At 47.6% G+C, this 16,621-nt stretch overlaps 1 protein-coding gene across 1 annotated transcript in view; it reads right to left on the minus strand.

Annotated features, from left to right (window-relative positions):
- PAPPA (pappalysin 1) overlaps positions 1-16,621 on the minus strand; it is a 249,920-nt gene that overhangs the window by 22,191 nt on the left and 211,108 nt on the right. Inside the window, exons 23-25 of the mRNA XM_067542149.1 lie at positions 14,515-14,662; positions 10,678-10,784; positions 1,775-1,846 (exon numbers count right to left, since the gene is read on the minus strand). Of these exons, the coding sequence (XP_067398250.1) occupies positions 1,775-1,846; positions 10,678-10,784; positions 14,515-14,662 (327 nt within the window). The remainder of the gene's footprint in view (positions 1-1,774; positions 1,847-10,677; positions 10,785-14,514; positions 14,663-16,621) is intronic.

Genomic DNA, 16,621 nt, shown 5'->3' on the forward strand with positions numbered 1-16,621 from the left:
TCTGTGCTGACGAAGGGAAAATGAAGGATGGTGTCTGCTAGGTGGGAACTTGGAAGATGCCCTCAAACGGCAATGGTTGAAAAATGGGGAGGAGGGGGCAAAAACAGAGCAAAAAGCTGTCGTTGGCAACTCTTTGTGGTCAGGAGATGGGGCTTCTAGTGCAATGGCGATGAAAGTAAGAGGTAACGGTGAAGATGCAGGTCCCTGGAACAACCTGGTTCCATGGTAATTAAAAACAAAGAAGGTCAGATCCTCAGCTGGTGAATAAGGCTATTTGGAGTACTAGGCCTATTTACACCAGCTAAGGGTCTGGCCCATAGTTTTAATTTGAAACAAGTGCTTTGGCTCAGTTAATTGGGCTTGTAAGATGTTTAAGTGACGAATAAGGAAGTTTAGCAGAGAGATTTGAATTCATGATGTACATGCTCCCATTCTGATGAAATATACAGGCTCTGCAGCTCTCGCATCTCACTCCCACTGTGCAAAATGGCCATTTACACATTAGGCATATTTCCCCTAGTTTTGATCTGCACTGGATTCCCTGCCCCTGATTTTCACTTGCGTTTGAACTGAAAATCTCAGTGTGAAAAACTCAGTCAAAACGGCCAAGTTTCAGATGCTATCATGTCAAAATGGTGCAAAACTCTTACTTTCACTCGCTTCAGTGTAAAGCCTTAAACTGCCTCGATTGACTCAAAAATGGGCCGAGATTCACTGAGGAGCTTGGTCAACCCTTGAGCTTATTAGGGAAGAGGACTGAGTGTGTGATGAAACCAGGAGAGTTTCATATGCTTTTCAGGTTCATTGGAAACACATTCCATGGCCCTAGACCTGACTGGATGCTTATTCAGACAGAATGGGTAGGAGTTGCTAAAAATGCCTTGATTTTAACTGCTTGCTGGGTGGGGAGAGGTCTTGATGCACAAGTCCTTTATAAGGGACATGATTTCAGTGCCTAGAAAACATGTCTGACAGGGTTCATCAACAGAATTTCCTTTAGGATGCAAAACTCTGGCTTGAAGGAGTCACTTTGTGAGTTTTTACTATCAGTGGCCATTTTTCCTGTTGTGGTCAGTGTCAGAGGGAGGGCAATGTGTGTGTCAGGTTTTTTAACAGCTCAGAAAATAATTCAGGCTGGGAATTTCAATGAAGCGTAAAGGTGTTAGGCCCCCAATTCCTATTGTATTTCAATGGCATTGGGTGCCGAACTCTTTTAAGCCCCTTTGAAACATCCCAGTCTCCGTATTTTAAAAGTCCCCCTCTCCAGTCCTTCTTCCTCCAGCCATTTCCCAGTCATTTCTGCTCCAATTCCACATCTGGGACCTCCTCGCTCCCCTTCTGTCTGTATTCTTCCTAATGTTTCTCTCTTCTTCAACGTTCAGGGAGAGAGGGTGTCCTGGCCCCTCAGAGAGGTTAATTTCTTGTAAGACAGAGCAATCTTTATCCCCTTCAAAATGGGAGGCCTTTGTGACTATCCAGTGATGAAATCAGGTCTATTTAGTAGCAAAGAGCTGTCTAACAGATAATGTAAGGCTCGTCCAATCATCAGCTGTCATTGAGCACTGCTCTGCACTAGAAAAATGACCCTTTCTTGCCAATAGGTGTCAGAACTGGTGCAGCTGAACACCATTAAATGCAAGTAAAGACAAGACCAACCCGGGTTTGGCCATTTTTCAGAAACAGAGGTTTAAAACCGATTTAGCTGCACTCATTGTTACCATCAGCCCTAGGAAACCAGAGTGGATGGACTTAGTTAATTAACTCGAATGCTCACGTCGCAGCCTCTGATGCAGTGAATCAGCGCAGGGTGCGGATACCACTTGAGTCCTGCTGTGCAGACAACGCTCTGGAGAAGGAGAGAGAAAGAAACGGGCTAAGACAAAGAAATCAGTGTGCAGAAAGCTAATGTGCTGGCATATACTGCCGCCCCCACTCCTCTGCACTCTCCCAGTGTAGTTCAGTTCCTAGCACCTCTTGTATTTTCGGAACCTGGCAGCCCTCCAAGTATTTACACGAAGTGTTGGACTTGACACTTGCAATAACAGAATGTTTGGGATTAAAATAATATTTAAGGTACTCCTGCAACCTCATGTTCAATATTTCACTCATGGTGGAGGGATGCGGCAAGGAAAGGCAAAGGCGTCATCCACAGTCTAGCTCTGGGAAGTGGGGAGAGACATTTAGGAATGACTTCAGAAGACTTCTTTGCTGCTACCAGGCACCACCTTCTATAGCTGGCTATCCGCCCCATGCTACACGAGGCGATGGCTGGGGTGAGCGTTGGGAGGTGGGGAACTGTGGTAACTCTTATGGAAAAAAAGGCTTTTGGAATTTAGTAGAAAGTGGAAACTTTTCGATGTCTTTTGCACCATCATATAGATTTTAAATAGCATTGTATCCCCATGGGGCCACTCAAAACATAAAAAAGGCTATCGTCCGCTATTACATTTAAAGTAATTTCAATAGTACCCTATTGATCTCAGCCTCATTAAATATTATATGGCTTTTCCATGAGGGTAAGCTGGGAAGGACTAGTCATGGGCAAAACACAGATATTTCAAAAGCTTCTTCAAACCCCATAGGTCTGCAGAAGGAAGCTGGAGAGCTCATGCAAGCAGGTCTATTTCTCACCTCAGGTCCCCAGTCGTCACAGAGGCATTGTCTTCATTAGGACAAAAGATACATTCTTATCTCATGTTAGCTAACATGTAGTAATTAACATGGGGGTAAAATCCTAGTGAAGACAAGGCAGCGTGTAGTTTTAACATGAGGCTCGCCTCTAGTCTTTACCTTGACCTGCTAATTTGTGTGAAAACTACAAACTGCCTTGTCTTCACTTGGGTTTTATCTCATGTTAGTTACCACATCTCAGCTATCATGAGATAGCCATTTTTTTTTCCTAGTGTAGACACACCCAGTGTGGTAATAGTACCCACAAACATGGAGGCTAAAGGAAAAAAAAGTTTAATACAAACCCTTTCAAATATCAAGGAAGGGTTGATGGTTTGGATAGTCTTTGGTTGGAGACGGGGGGAGGGAAAATCCAGAGGATCCAAAGAGAATTATTGTTTTATCTAAACCAGTTTTCCCCTACCTAAGAAAGACCCCATCGGAAGTGAACGTAGTAAGGAGTGTGGCATGGACTGCATGACTACTATCTCTCTGCTGCCTTCTGCTTCCCACCCTCCCGGACCATCCATCAATCACAACACTCATTTCAGAAGGCCGGTTTCCTTTACAGAGGAGGGAACAATCGTATTAAGATAATAACGATGACACAATGGCTGGTTTTGTGAGGCGCGCCAAGGGGCATTCGCCAAACAGCAGGAGTTGAAGTAGAAGCTTAGGAAAGAAAGGAATGAACATTTTGGAGGGCCTCTGGCATGAGCCATCCCTTCCCCTATTTATCTGAGGGCTAATTTAATCCATCTGCAGGGGAACCTCGGCATGTTTTTACAGTTTCTGTCATTTGAGGCTTACCTGACGTGTGCTAGAAAAAAGGGACTTTTATACTATCAGCACAGGGCTGTTTATCTTTCCGACACTCTCGGATTTTCCACTATTAGTCAGGCCTGGCCTGCCCCACCTGTCTCACAACAGGGTCCGTCTATGTTAGAGGGGAAAAGGTCGGGGGAAGTTGGTGGGAGAGGAGAGGGAAGCCAATGTTGTTTATCCCGTCAGCGAGGGAGACCGCAAGGCGCAGGGGCCCTGCAGTGTCAAGTTTGTTCCCAATGAGCTCTTGACAGACATCTGGAAATTTCAAGGCCGCCACAAATGGTAAGACATTTTTTCCCTTCTATTTACTTCACGTCAGGGCAAAAGAGAGAAAACCTTTTTTAGGTTGCAAAACAAACAAGGCTGGTCAATAGATGGGCATTGGGGAGAGGCAAGGACTGGAAACCCAGGGCTAAACTGAAGGAGAACTGGAGAAAAACACAGGCCTTCCCCTTCCCCATACCCAGAGCCATCCAAATAATCACAAGAAAAACGACTGCATTTCCAAAGAGCTTCCCCTGCTCCCCGGGGCACCAACAATAAAAAAAAACAAAACATTTGCTGCCAATGTAGGTGAGTGCGTATGTGAATTTGGAGCTGAAGAAAGGGACAGGCCTGACATGCCTAGAAAGGGAAGAGCTGTGTTTATCCACAGAAGAGCTCAAGCACTTGCAGCAGCAGAAGGGAAACACTCAATCCCCATGTTGTGTTGATCTACACCAGTCCTGACTGGGAGAGTCGTCTCCACGGCCCCTTGAGTCCTGTGCCTCTCTGCTGAGGCTGATGATGCATACAACCTGAGCACTGTCTAAGAGCACCAGCCTAGCCCACATGATCACACTGAACAGTCACCTAATGGATCCAACTGCCTGGGCTGGATTCACACTAATTGCTTAGAGTGACAGACTCTATCTACCATTACAAACCGTCCTAGCAACAAGTCAACTGAAAGGAAGAACTAAAACACTGTCAGTGGTAGGACAACGGATGGTTTCCAGAAAACACCTCTGGGAAAATGGAGCTGGGGCTGAGGTGGATGTCCAGGGTGGACAAACTCCACCTATTGGCCCCGTCACAGCACAAGGCTGTTGTCCATCTATAGTTTCTCAAACTTTGTGAAACTGAGGTTGACATGAACAATTTGCCAGGGACATCTAATTGCATAAAAATATAGGGAACGCTTAAAATCCCAAATCAACGCACGTTGCCCTAACATTTGTTTACGGTGCTTCAGTGGGTGAATAGCAACACTAGTAAAGACTTAGCAGAGGCCACCACTCAAGTGGACAGACAAGACTTGGCTGCATAAGGGAAGTGGCCTTCTCCATGTTAGCGAGGGAGTGCCCCAGAGATCAGCGTGTGGGCAAGCAGGAGACTGCACCCAGATCTTGCATCGGGGTGTAGTGGGGTGCCTGTGCAAAGGCTATCTGCACCTCCCACAACCCTCTTTGCACACCTGCACAGTCCAGACTCACTCAGAAACCAGCTGGTGGAGTAGCACGTACAAAGCTGCTACTTCCCTAAAGCACAGCCCACCTGTGACCCGGGTTGGTTCCAGGTCATTTCCAGATGCTATTTAAGGTGGTGCGTTCAATAACTGGGAACCTTACATGGGTTCAGTCCTGGTTACTTCACAGACCAGCTCGCTCCCACTGTGACACCTTGGCAGATAAGATCATCGGAGCTGCTCCTGCTAACACCTGACACTGCTAATATGCGGGAGGCTGGGAGCAGAAACCTCTCAGAGAAAGGCTCTCAACTACGGACTTAGCTTTTCTTGCTGGTTTGCCAAAGCCTGAATTCACAGTGCAAGGCTGGTTTGTCCCCCTCAAAGCTTTTCCTCAGGGTTGAGGGAGGGCAGAGGAATGACTTGATGGGAGAGGATGGTGGGAGAGTTCTGTCTGTATGGAAACACGGGAGGTTTTGATTTGCGGCCATTGGTCCGAATGGTTGTGGTTCTAATGCATGCACGAGCACCCACAGCACTGCATGGGCCAACTGAAGTAAATAAACACACAAACTCCGAGTAGAGGAGGAATGGGAGATGCTCCACTATTAAGGGAACCATCCCTGGAGCCTGGTTTGTCTGATTAAGGCTCAACCCCCTCAGTGCAAACGGAGACAAAACAGGATTTACAAGGCTGACAAAAGGCATCGTAAAAGGTGGATGGTAGGATCACGTATAACACTTGCTAGGCAGAGAAAGGAGCCTTCTATGTTTGCTTTGGTCTGTTCTCCGCCCCGTCAACACCATTGGGTCACATCTGCAACCTGATAGCTGTGTACCCATCCGTTCTGAAGGGACAGGAGGCTGGGATAGGATCTCACAAGAGTTAAGAGACAGGCAACAACGAAAATGAAGCTGTTAGGCAAGACCTAAAGCAACTAGCCACAGCACTTCTCTCCCCATTGTGGTGACTATACAATGACCTCAACCTTCCAAGGGGCTGGAAAGGGGACAAGGTCCCCCCGGAGATGTCTGTCAAAGGCTCTTCTCAACCGAGACTGGTTGGAGAGTCAATGAAGGCTATATACAGGGACTGACACCCACTGATTGCAACCAACACTGATTCCGAGGCACTAAGTGAATATGACAATCAGCTACAGGTTTAATGTCTTAATGATGATGGCATCAACGGTTGCTGGGGGAAAAGAGACTGAACCCCAGTCCGAGTTCTCAGAGGCAGTGTCGCCTTGCAGCTACAGAATGGGACTGGGGACTGGAGTTCCCGGGCTCTTTCCCCAGCTCTGTCATTCAGTTGCCATGTGACAATGAGCAAGTCACTTCACTGCTCCGTGCCTCGGTTTCTCCACCGGCTGAGTAAGATGAGGCTGACACTTACTCATGGGAGGCAGGAGAGGAGAAGTTCTGATGCTTCATTAATTAGGACTAGATTCTGGCTGCTCATGTGTGCGTGTATGTCAGGTAGGAGAAGGCACGAGAAGACTTTCCCCAGCCAGTTCAGGGAAACCAACATCCTGGAGGCTGCCCCACCTGAATGCAAGGTAAGGGCGAGTGCGTTATGGCCATCAGTACTATAGTGTCCAAATGAGTGTGTCAGGACCATGACCACAATCCGCTTGGGCACTCACTAGCAGCTGGTGGACAGTGCTGGGGACACACTGAACCCTTTCATAGGCTATGGCAGTTGCCATGTCTAAGCGTGTTCTTCCAGCAACCATTTTGCTTGCTCCCATCCTGTGTCTCTGAACACACAGAAGAGCTGACCCTCCACGCCTCCCCTTCAATGCCGCTGTCACTTTAAAAGCCACGCACACATTCTTTGGCATCTGCCCGTGTGACTTGTCTTATCTGTGTCTGTCTTCTAGACAGCAAGCTCCTTGGAGAGGGGCTGTCTTGATCTGAGTCTCGTAGAGCATCATTGGTGATTAACAAATAACACATAATAACATAGCTCTTAATGATGGTAAAGTCCTTTGAAATCCTCAGCTGGAGGTTGATATGTCCATGCAAAATGCCAGGCACTGCCTTTATTCATCCTCCTTGAAAATAATGGGCTGGCAGGCTGTCACTAAGGGAAATATTTGGCCTCATGCATTATTATCATTATAACAGCTTTCAGGAGAACCTGCCACTTGGGCTTCCTGGAATATAACCAGGTCCCCCTTCCTCTTTCTGGAGTCTCCCTGGCTTCTCCAGCACAGACTGTACATTCATCTCATTCTCACATTCACCTCTGGAACTCTGTACATTCATAATTTGCCCTAGTGAGAAGAACCCATGCCCTGGGCTGCAGAAGAAGGCAAAAAAAAAAAAAAAACCCTAAAAGCCAAACCCAAAGTTCCTGAAAATCTTCAACCCTAGGCTCCACTCTCAGAGGCTGTGTTGTCTTGCAGTTTCCCTCAGCTGGGGGAAAACTCCTTCCCCACCCCGAACCAGTGATCAGTAAGAGCGTGAGAGCAAGGCATAACCACTCAGAGTACCAACACACCCCAGCTGGTATCCCGTCTCTAACTCCGGCAGGTCTCTGATGTTTCAGAGGAAGACGAACCCCCACCCCCCCAAGATTATAACTGTGCGGATGTGGAGGGGGGAGAATTCTTTCCTGATCCCTGCAGAGGACAGGCTGATGCCTTAAACATGAACTTAGGTTACAGTCATTATCATTGCACAAAGGCACATAGATTAGGAGCATATTGGGCAATCCCATTCCCCCATGGCCCATGAACAAAGGGGATGTACTGGGGGATTCATAGATTCACAGATTCCAAGGCCAGATGGATCACCATGACCATCGAGCCCGACCCCCTGCACTCACAGGCTGCAGAACTTCATATCAAATCTTTTATTAGGGTATAGCTACACTGCACACTAACTCTGGGTCTCTGGGACCCGGGCTTGTGGACTTGGTGTTTCCAAGCCCGTGCTTGAGCATCCACGCAGCATTGTAAACCTCAGCTTACAACTGCTAGACCCGGATCTCACAGCTATGCTGCCATGTCCATACTGCACTGTGCAGACCTTCAGACTCACGTCTGCAGCTTGACCTGTGTCCACATTGCAAAATGACAGGGCTGGATCTGAGTCACAGCAGCACTCGGGCTCTGACTCACCCATAGCAGGGTCCTAGGACTCGGGTCCTGAGTGCTTGCTGACCTGAGTCAGACTCATTCGTGTGCAGAGGGAAGAGGGGCTTGGGCTCCAAGCTAAGTCAGGGCCCAGCCTCAGTTTGCAGTGCAGACACATCCTTAAAGACTCCAAGGGACTGTCTGTCTGCAGCCTCCCGCGGTAAATGATTCCAGTGTTTCATAGTAGGTGGGGTTTGGAGAGAGGAATGAGTATGTCACGTTCTTTTCTATTTTTTTCCCTTCAAATTTTGGAACCAGTCAGAAATGATCAAGCTCCGGTCACAAACTGGCCCGAGGCCTAGCACTAACACTGCTTGCTTGCAAAAGTTAACCCTTTCTGAGCTGCGGGCCTTACTGAATTATGCAGAAACTGACACTGAGAGATAAGACTGGAAAGATATTTTGTAAGAGCAATCTCCTAGTTGATCCAACCAGAACCTGCTCCAGAGAGATGCTCCATCCTCTCCATTTCCAAAGAGGTGCGTTTATTGAGGCTTCGGCGTGGATTAATTTTCACTTGCTTCCTGCGAGGTTCTGCCTCCCTTGTAACATTGTTTTAGAAGCCCAACCCTTCAATCTGCTGTTTACAAACAATCCATTCTGGGAGGGGTCGAACCCCCAACTGTTCACAAGCTAAACCTCTTGTAAGAGCATTGCTGAAGGGGCAAATGGACCCAGGTTTTCCACTGTACTCCTGGAAACCATCAATCCCCCGCTACACCTCACTCCTGTTCTCTCCCTTTACTACCATTCCCCCCCCCTTGCTTCCTAATGAGCCCCCCAGAGACCCTTGAGTATCCACGCTGCATTGTAAACCTGGGCTTACAATTGCCCATTACAGTTCCCTCTGAGTCCCGGCATCAATAAATGAGAGCAGCACAGCAGAGATCGGGAGGGAAGCTGGGGTTTTATTTCACCATGAATTACAAAACCTCTTTGAACTCTAGCTCTCAGGACAGAGCCAGTGAAAAGTAGCCTTTAACACAGAGATAAGGTTTTAACAGACACGTATTTCACACCAGCAACATGGCAAAGCCTAGGCCGGGGCAGTACTATAATCAGAGAGTATGGAGTGAATGAGGAGCTCAGAGGGACACAGTCTGATTGTTATATCCTCCAGCCACCTCCCAGGAGTGTCTCTATTTCTCAGTATGCCCCTGTGTGTGCAATACAGAAGCACAACACGGCCAGGATTTTCAGAAGGGCTCAGCACCCACACTCAGGGCACGTAAATAAGTGGACAGCCTGTCAAATATGCTCAGCATATGGGGTGTCTGGTGGGAGCTTAGCCCTTTGGAATATCTGGCCCTGGATATGTAAAATGTGGGGCCCAATTTCCCACAGAGCTCAGGGCCTGATTTATAAGAGGTCAGCACCCACAAGTGGGGATTTTCCAAGTTAGGCATGAAAAAAGGGCCACGTTTTCAAAAATGCTCTGCACCCAGCATGCACCCGATGTGCTCAGGGCTTTTGAAATTCTGGCACACAGTGTGCATTTCTGTGCTGATACGACTGCACTGCCAAGTGTAAGAGAGGGTGTGTATATAAGTGACTACTGATGTGTGCTTTTACGCAGGAGCTTATATTTATGTGTGTATGTAGAGCATGAGTGTGTTTCTGTCTGAATGTGTGAGCTTGTTTGTCTAAGCTACACACATGTATATATGTGTTTGTGTTTCCAAAGGTGTATGTGTGTAAACAAGCACTATTCGTGCAGGTGTGTTTATGGGCGACTGTAAGTATGCATTTGTGTACATCTGTGAGTGTTTATTTGTGTGTGCGCATCTGCAGGTATGTGCATATAAGCAGGCAAACCAATGTCCATCTGTGTGTGTTTTCATAGGTGCATATAAGTGTGTGTGCATGATATGAGCATTTGTACTGTGTGTGTGCGTTTGCAAAGTGCAGAAGGAGAGAGCAGTGACCTCTGAAACGGACGCTGTGCTGAGCAGACAGACATCGGTTGTCACATGAGGATGTAGGAGAATCAGTTGCTTCAGCCAGTTTGGGAAATTATATACTCACCGTATCAGGTTCTTCTGCTGTCCGAGAGCAGCCAGGGGAACACTGGCAGATCCCCACCACCCAATGTGCACAGAAAACTGAAGAGTAGTAAGAATTTAAACCTTCCCTGTGCTCTTTCTCTTGTTCCCCACAGTGCTATGTAAGTGCACTGCCTGCTCCGCCCACCAGGCAGGTGCAAGGGTGAAAATCCCACCAGATCAGAACTGTGAGGAGCCGTATGGATCTGAGGGCAAGGATTTGGTCCATTTAACTCAAGGTGCAAATGCCTTGCTGATGTTGCACTGGGAGACCGCAGAGTTTAACAGGCACTGCTAGGGCCAAGTAAAGGGGCTGCAGGATAAACAAGAATCAGGCTTGGAGTCCCCCACTGACCACAACCTTGTTCCAAGGATGGAAGATGTCTCACCACACAGATGGGTACGTCATATTGCCACTCGTAGGACAATGTTATCCCCTGCATCCCTAATCTCTGATCTGTGGGTCAAGCTCCATGTTCGCCGACTTTGTAGGAACATGGATGTCTGGGGACCTGGGGAGGGGTATTTAGTAACATCAACTGCCACTGACCTTCACTCTCTGAGGGTTCATCCAGTGCTGGATGTCTCGTACGGTCTCATTCACACGCAGCAGGATCGGCTCGTTGAGATCCGGACAGGCGGTGGTGCATTCGGCTCCTTCACGGCGCATGCAGAGGAGAAGGAAGAGAGCAAACAGCGTCACTCTCCCACAATCACTTCCGTTACCTGAACAGCACCCATCTCCCCACGGCGCCGAACAATTGCTACAGCCAGCCGTAATGGAACTCTTTACCAGCCTCCTGGGATTTACATTGCAAGGGGTTGCTGAGCACACCCCACAGCTTGTGATTTGAGGGGGATATACACAAGGGCTTGCTTCTTAAGGTGACCAAGAGATTACGGTATCTAGATATCACTGTGACTACTAATCCCTGGGTCGATGGGGGATTCATTCATTTCCTGCAGCAATCACTGAGAGGCAGAGACATTGAAGGTTGTCCCATTTCAAGAGCTCTTTCTGCAGATGTGAAGCAAGTGAGCAGAGGCCATGAAACTCCTCTCACCTATGACACGGACAAAGAGCCACCGGGCTGATTGTCTAAAATTAGAAGACCCTCAAATAATGGAAAGCAAGTCTAATGATGTTGTAGGCAGGTTATCACCTGAGCCCCATACTACACAAGAAGAAAGAGAAGAGGTAATGATCAATTTGTTCACGTGGAAACTGGTATTTTCTCTGATTAACTGCCATGCCCTGTGGGAATCCTATCCTTTCCTTATTAAAACACACTGCGATGCTCTGCAGTAATGTGGTGACACAACCATAAACCCGAGCAAATCAGGGTTGAATGGGGCAGCTGCTGCAAACATATCATTAGGAATCCCGCACTCCAGTCAGTGTGAGAGGAAGTTAATCTGTGGAGCCGTTTGGATGGCTGTACCTTTGGCTCAAAAGTCACCACAGCCTCGAGGAGCAAATTAGATGTTTGTGGAGAAAAGGAAAAGTGTTAGGGTCAGACTGACCGGGGGTGGGTACTTCCCTCCTCCCCCAACCACCTCTGTCTTTTTTCTTTTGTTCACATGCAGGAGCCAGTTGGAACAAAGCAGGAGCCAGTCAGTTTAATTAGGGAGGATTTGCCGAGAGGTTTGTTTCCGTTTTACTTCCCCCATGTGAGCAGTAGGGACTCCACTGGCTTTATTGGATATCTCCCCATTAGCACCAGGTTTGCACAGGCCCATTCTAAGTGAGTGGAAGGAAAAGATCTTCTTTTGGGGGGCCATCCAGCTGGCTTCCAAAATACATGGCCTGATCCTGAGACGTTCTGATATGAGACACTCACAACGTGTGTGTCGTTTCTCCAGCTATTGGGTGGCCCACTAGAGGATAACAGCCTTCAGATGCTACCCCGACAGAGTTACTCCTTTAGCTGAAGTGGTAGAGGGACATGCTCAAGGTCCCAGGTTCAATCTATGCTGTGAACCAGTACACTGTGCTCCTTTGATTCATGCTGAAGCGTTTCTGAGGGTAAGGGGCCCTCTCACGATTGGGCCCCATGGATCTGTCTTCTGAACAAGGCTAATGTAAGCTAAATTAAGAAGCCTCCATTGGAATGGAGGTGAAAAGGGCAGGGAATGCACAACTGAGGGCTGAAAACCCTCCTTTCCTCCAGCACAGAGAGATGTGCCCTGGAAACAGGGAATCAGTATTCCTTCCCTGAAAAAGTGGCAACCCCTGGTAGGTAAGCAAAGGTCACCTCATCTCAAGGGTAAAATGCATTGTCAAATTAAGAGTCACTGCTGCCTGCTCACAGCTCCCTCCACTGTGCTATTTACACTGAAGGAAAGGAGCAGGTTTCAATTGTTTTGATATATGATCCGTAATTGGCACCATTAAAGAACAGTGATCTCATCCAGGTTGTGTTCCTCTCCCCTGGGATGGGACTGAAGCAGGCTCCTGGCACCTTACAATGGTTGCAATATAATGAGGGATCTGCAAAACAGGGAACACTTTCTCCGAGTTCAAAGGGACAGCAGTAGGGGGGTGGGAGGAGGTTTAGGGAAAGGGGCCGGAGGGGCGGAAGGGGCCCATGGTTTCTTTCAAAGCTGCATCTACTACAGCTCACATATGAATGCTACAGTGTGGGGATCTGACCGTGACCTGGGGAAAGGGACGTGCAACCTGGTGTACAGAATGGTAAATATAGCACATCCCCCACAATCTGCCCTGCAGTGACGCTGAGCCCAGGCAGCAGTTCAAAGCACGCTAAGCCCACGCTAAGTACTTAGGCACCCCCCAAGGCAGAAGCAGGATAGACCTTTATGAGGGTTCCCAAATAACTTATGGGTATTTGGGTTTGTCATTCTTATCGGATGCTTAGCCTGGGGTTATAATCTTCATGGGAGGGGCTATGTATTTCTAACTGAACTGGCTCACTATCAGAATCCATCATCCCTGCTGGCTTCCTGTCTTTCTGCATCTAGCTCGGACTCTTCACCCTCACCTTCAATGCTCTACGCTGCCCAGGCCTGCATCTCTGTCCCCTATTCCTCTCTGCCCATCAGGGCCCCGTTGAGGGAGGCACTGTCCATGGCCATCATAAGAGATGGACCCAGCCCTGAAGAGGTTCTCATCTAAACAAACAAGACAGACAGACGACGAGAGGGGACAGAGGCACAGCAAGAGGAAGTGACTCGCCCAGGGTCGCACGGCAAGTCAGTGGCACAGCTGGGGATGGAACCCAGCTCTCCTGAGTCCCGGTCCAATAACCTATGCACTAGACCTCTTCCTGCAAAGTGCACAAATTATTCCTCCAAACTCACTTATGTTGGTTAACCTGCCATCATTAACCCATAGTCCTGATCTTTTCCCTCTATATCTTCTGATACATTCTTTAAATAAAATAAATGGAAAATGGATAAATAAATAAAAAACTTAGCACTAATATGGTGCATTGGAATCACGCACATGCAAGCACGCACCCAAAGTAATCACATGATTTTTGTTGTTGAAACCCTCCACCTTTCCTCTCTCTCCCCACTCCCTGCCTTTGTCTGTTGTCAGGGCTCATGATGCGACTATGTTCTGTCAAATGCAGATGATAAACTCCCCAGGGCAGGGATCTTGTCTTCCTCCATATCTGAAAAGTGACATAGGTTTCTAAAAGTCATAACAATCGATAGTGTGAGAGAATGGGTGAGTGCGTGCGTGCGTGCGTGTCTGTGAACGCATGCATGCAGGTAAGCGTTTTTGTGTGTCTTTAGATGTATGAACATGTGTATGCGTGTGTTTGAGAAAGAATGTGGTCGATGGGTGAATCTGCATTTGCAAGTGAGCATTTATGCATGTGTTTATGTAGTTGTATCTTTGTGAATGTAGGGGAGCGTGTTTGTGTGTGTGTGTGTGAGTGTGACAGTATATTTCTGTGTTTGTGTGGGTGAGACTATATGGGTGAGAATATCCGCATGTGAGTTTTGTGTGTGCATGAGCATGGGTACCAGAATGGGTATAGGTGCCTGTTTGTGAGTGTGTGTGGCCGTTCACCTACGTCCAAGAGGAAATGTGCATGTATTTCTTCATTTATTTTAAAAAGATCATATTGGATTCGTCGCCCTTGTAGTTTGATCCCAGGAAGTGCTCATTAAACTCAGCAGGACAAGGGACGGGGTGGAAGTGGGCATGCTGTGAGGAGTAGGAAGGCAGCATATGTTACCTGGTGGTGTCTGGCATCTGAAAGCTTGACGGTCTCTGAAAATCCTCTAATTAGCTGCTTCTCACTAGGGCAAACTGGCCCAAAAGTGAAGGTGACCCAAGGACTCCTGTCTCCATCCTTTCCCCCCTCCCCACCAGCAGGCAGACCAGCTGTGGCCATGGCTTTAGCTCATATACCTATTCCATAGCCGTGTGCACAATGCAGCTTCAGGTTGCTGTTGAGCTGAGTGGGAAGAGAACACTGGCCCTGCATCTCTCTGCAGAGGTGAAAGGAGCCGCTCCAGGTGCCGTCCTTCCGGCAGTGAATCACATTGTTACCACGTCCCTGGGAATGGAAAAAAGCAAAACAGAGTCAGGAAAGTGACATAAAAATAATCAGAATTGAATCAGGAGCTGATTTCTCTGGGAGCTGGGAAAACCTGGGGGTTGGACTTTTAGCCTAAACAAAAAGGAAATCAGCTTTCTTCAAAAGGACAAAGAAAAGATAGATTGTATTTTCCCCAGATAGACAGATGCATACTAATATTTTCTATGTAATGTTATGGCCTTTAAAGGGTGCTCTCAAAACGAACCCCGTCTAACTAGAATAAGGGAACATTCACCCAATGTTCCCTCTTTCTTGATTTTGAGGTGTTTGTGCTGAGTGCAGCCAACCTTTTCCTTTTCCCCTTTTCGAACTAGTTACATCATCACCCTCATCTGGAAGGAGAACAAAGAGTCCCCTATGCCCATCTGAAGCAGAAACAAAGGCAGGACACGTCTCTGTGAGGTTTAGCTGGAGTAATCTTTAGAGCTTGCCTGCTGTGACCGACAGCAAAGAAAGAGACTGCGACAGAGAAGTACGGAGATAGGTGTACAGAGAAAGAAATCATCTTGTGTGTGTGGATGTGTCTGAGTTAGGGGAGTGTGCAAGAGATGACATTTGTCTGACAAAAAGAGATCTGGTAGAATATTGGAGAAGGAATGACAAAGTCCACAGGGAAATATCATGCCCTTTTAAAACAACAAAGAAGTGCACACGGCTGCTTTCATGAGATCTATGCATGCGGCACCCAGGGAGTTCTGCATGAGCTGTTCTGCAGGATCTGCAAGCCTAGCCATTTTCGGGTAGACACAGGACATTCTGCAGGAGGATATTTTGTAGGGCTGGGTTGCCTTGCTTGCAGCGGATGCTCAGGGTATTCTGCATTGGGTATGGAATCTGGGCATCTAGCACCCCACCCTTGGCGTGCAGGGGGTGTTTAATGTAATCCATGTACTTGTCTCCCAGTGGGGTGTACTGGACATTCTCTGTGAGCTGTTTTGTGCGGTCTAACTCCTGATGTGAAGTGTTTTCTGGGATCCATGGACATAGCCTTCAGCAGGCATGTTTGAGTTACATGGGGGATATCCCCTGGGACCCACACGCTTCACTCAGAGCAGCTGCCTGAAGCACTCTATGCGCTGCAGGTTGTGTAACAGGATCTGCATGCCAAGTGCCCAGCACTATGCTGGAAGACTGCACAGCCCTCGGAGTTCTGCTTGTGCTGCTCGTCACCTTTGTTTTGCTCTTGGTTCCTGGAGCAAATTTGTTTTTCTCTTTGACATTCTTATCCTTCCCTGCTGAGCTTGTTGATGAACACGATGTTCAGGGGTGATGCAACTGGTCTTCTCTGCAGGCTACTGGGTTGAATCTTTAGCCCTCTTGTTTGTGTGCTGAAGACGATGATATCATTTGAATTTCGATTGGCCGACAGAGACCAGGACTTGTGACTCACACTGGCCCAAGGGTAGCCATGCAAACACATAAAAGTCTAGACTAGTTGAAGAATGTTAGGTGAGGGACCGCAGCCTCCACTCCCTGCTTTGTTTTACTGCTCTTTGTACTGTTGGTGTCAGATAGCCAAGATCACCTACATGCCGGGAAGGTTTTTCCCTTCAGCAAGAGGTTCTTGTGGTATGGTGAGAAGGGAAGGGATTTGAGCAGAAAAAAAAAAAACTATTTCCCCAGATTGCTTTGTGAATGAATAATCAAAATTAGACATGGAAAAGACCTTCTGGGCCATTTTATACATCCCTCCCCTCCAAGATTTGTACTTATAGCACATTATGGCATTTCCAAGGACTGGCAGCGCAGCCTGAAAGCACTGTAAGAAATTTCCTTGAAAAATCTTGCTTCTCGCTTTCCCATGACATTGCAATTGTAAGCTATAAAGGGTCTGTCTGACTCTGATGCTGACAGTAAACTAAATGTTTTAGGTTACAAGGTTCTGTTTGCCTTCTCTGGGCATTAAGGCATTTCCAG

This window comes from Emydura macquarii, unplaced genomic scaffold (assembly GCF_026122565.2).
Source record: "Emydura macquarii macquarii isolate MOO-44397 ecotype Brisbane River unplaced genomic scaffold, CSIRO-AGI_Emac_v2 contig_691, whole genome shotgun sequence".
NCBI lineage: Eukaryota > Metazoa > Chordata > Testudines > Chelidae > Emydura > Emydura macquarii.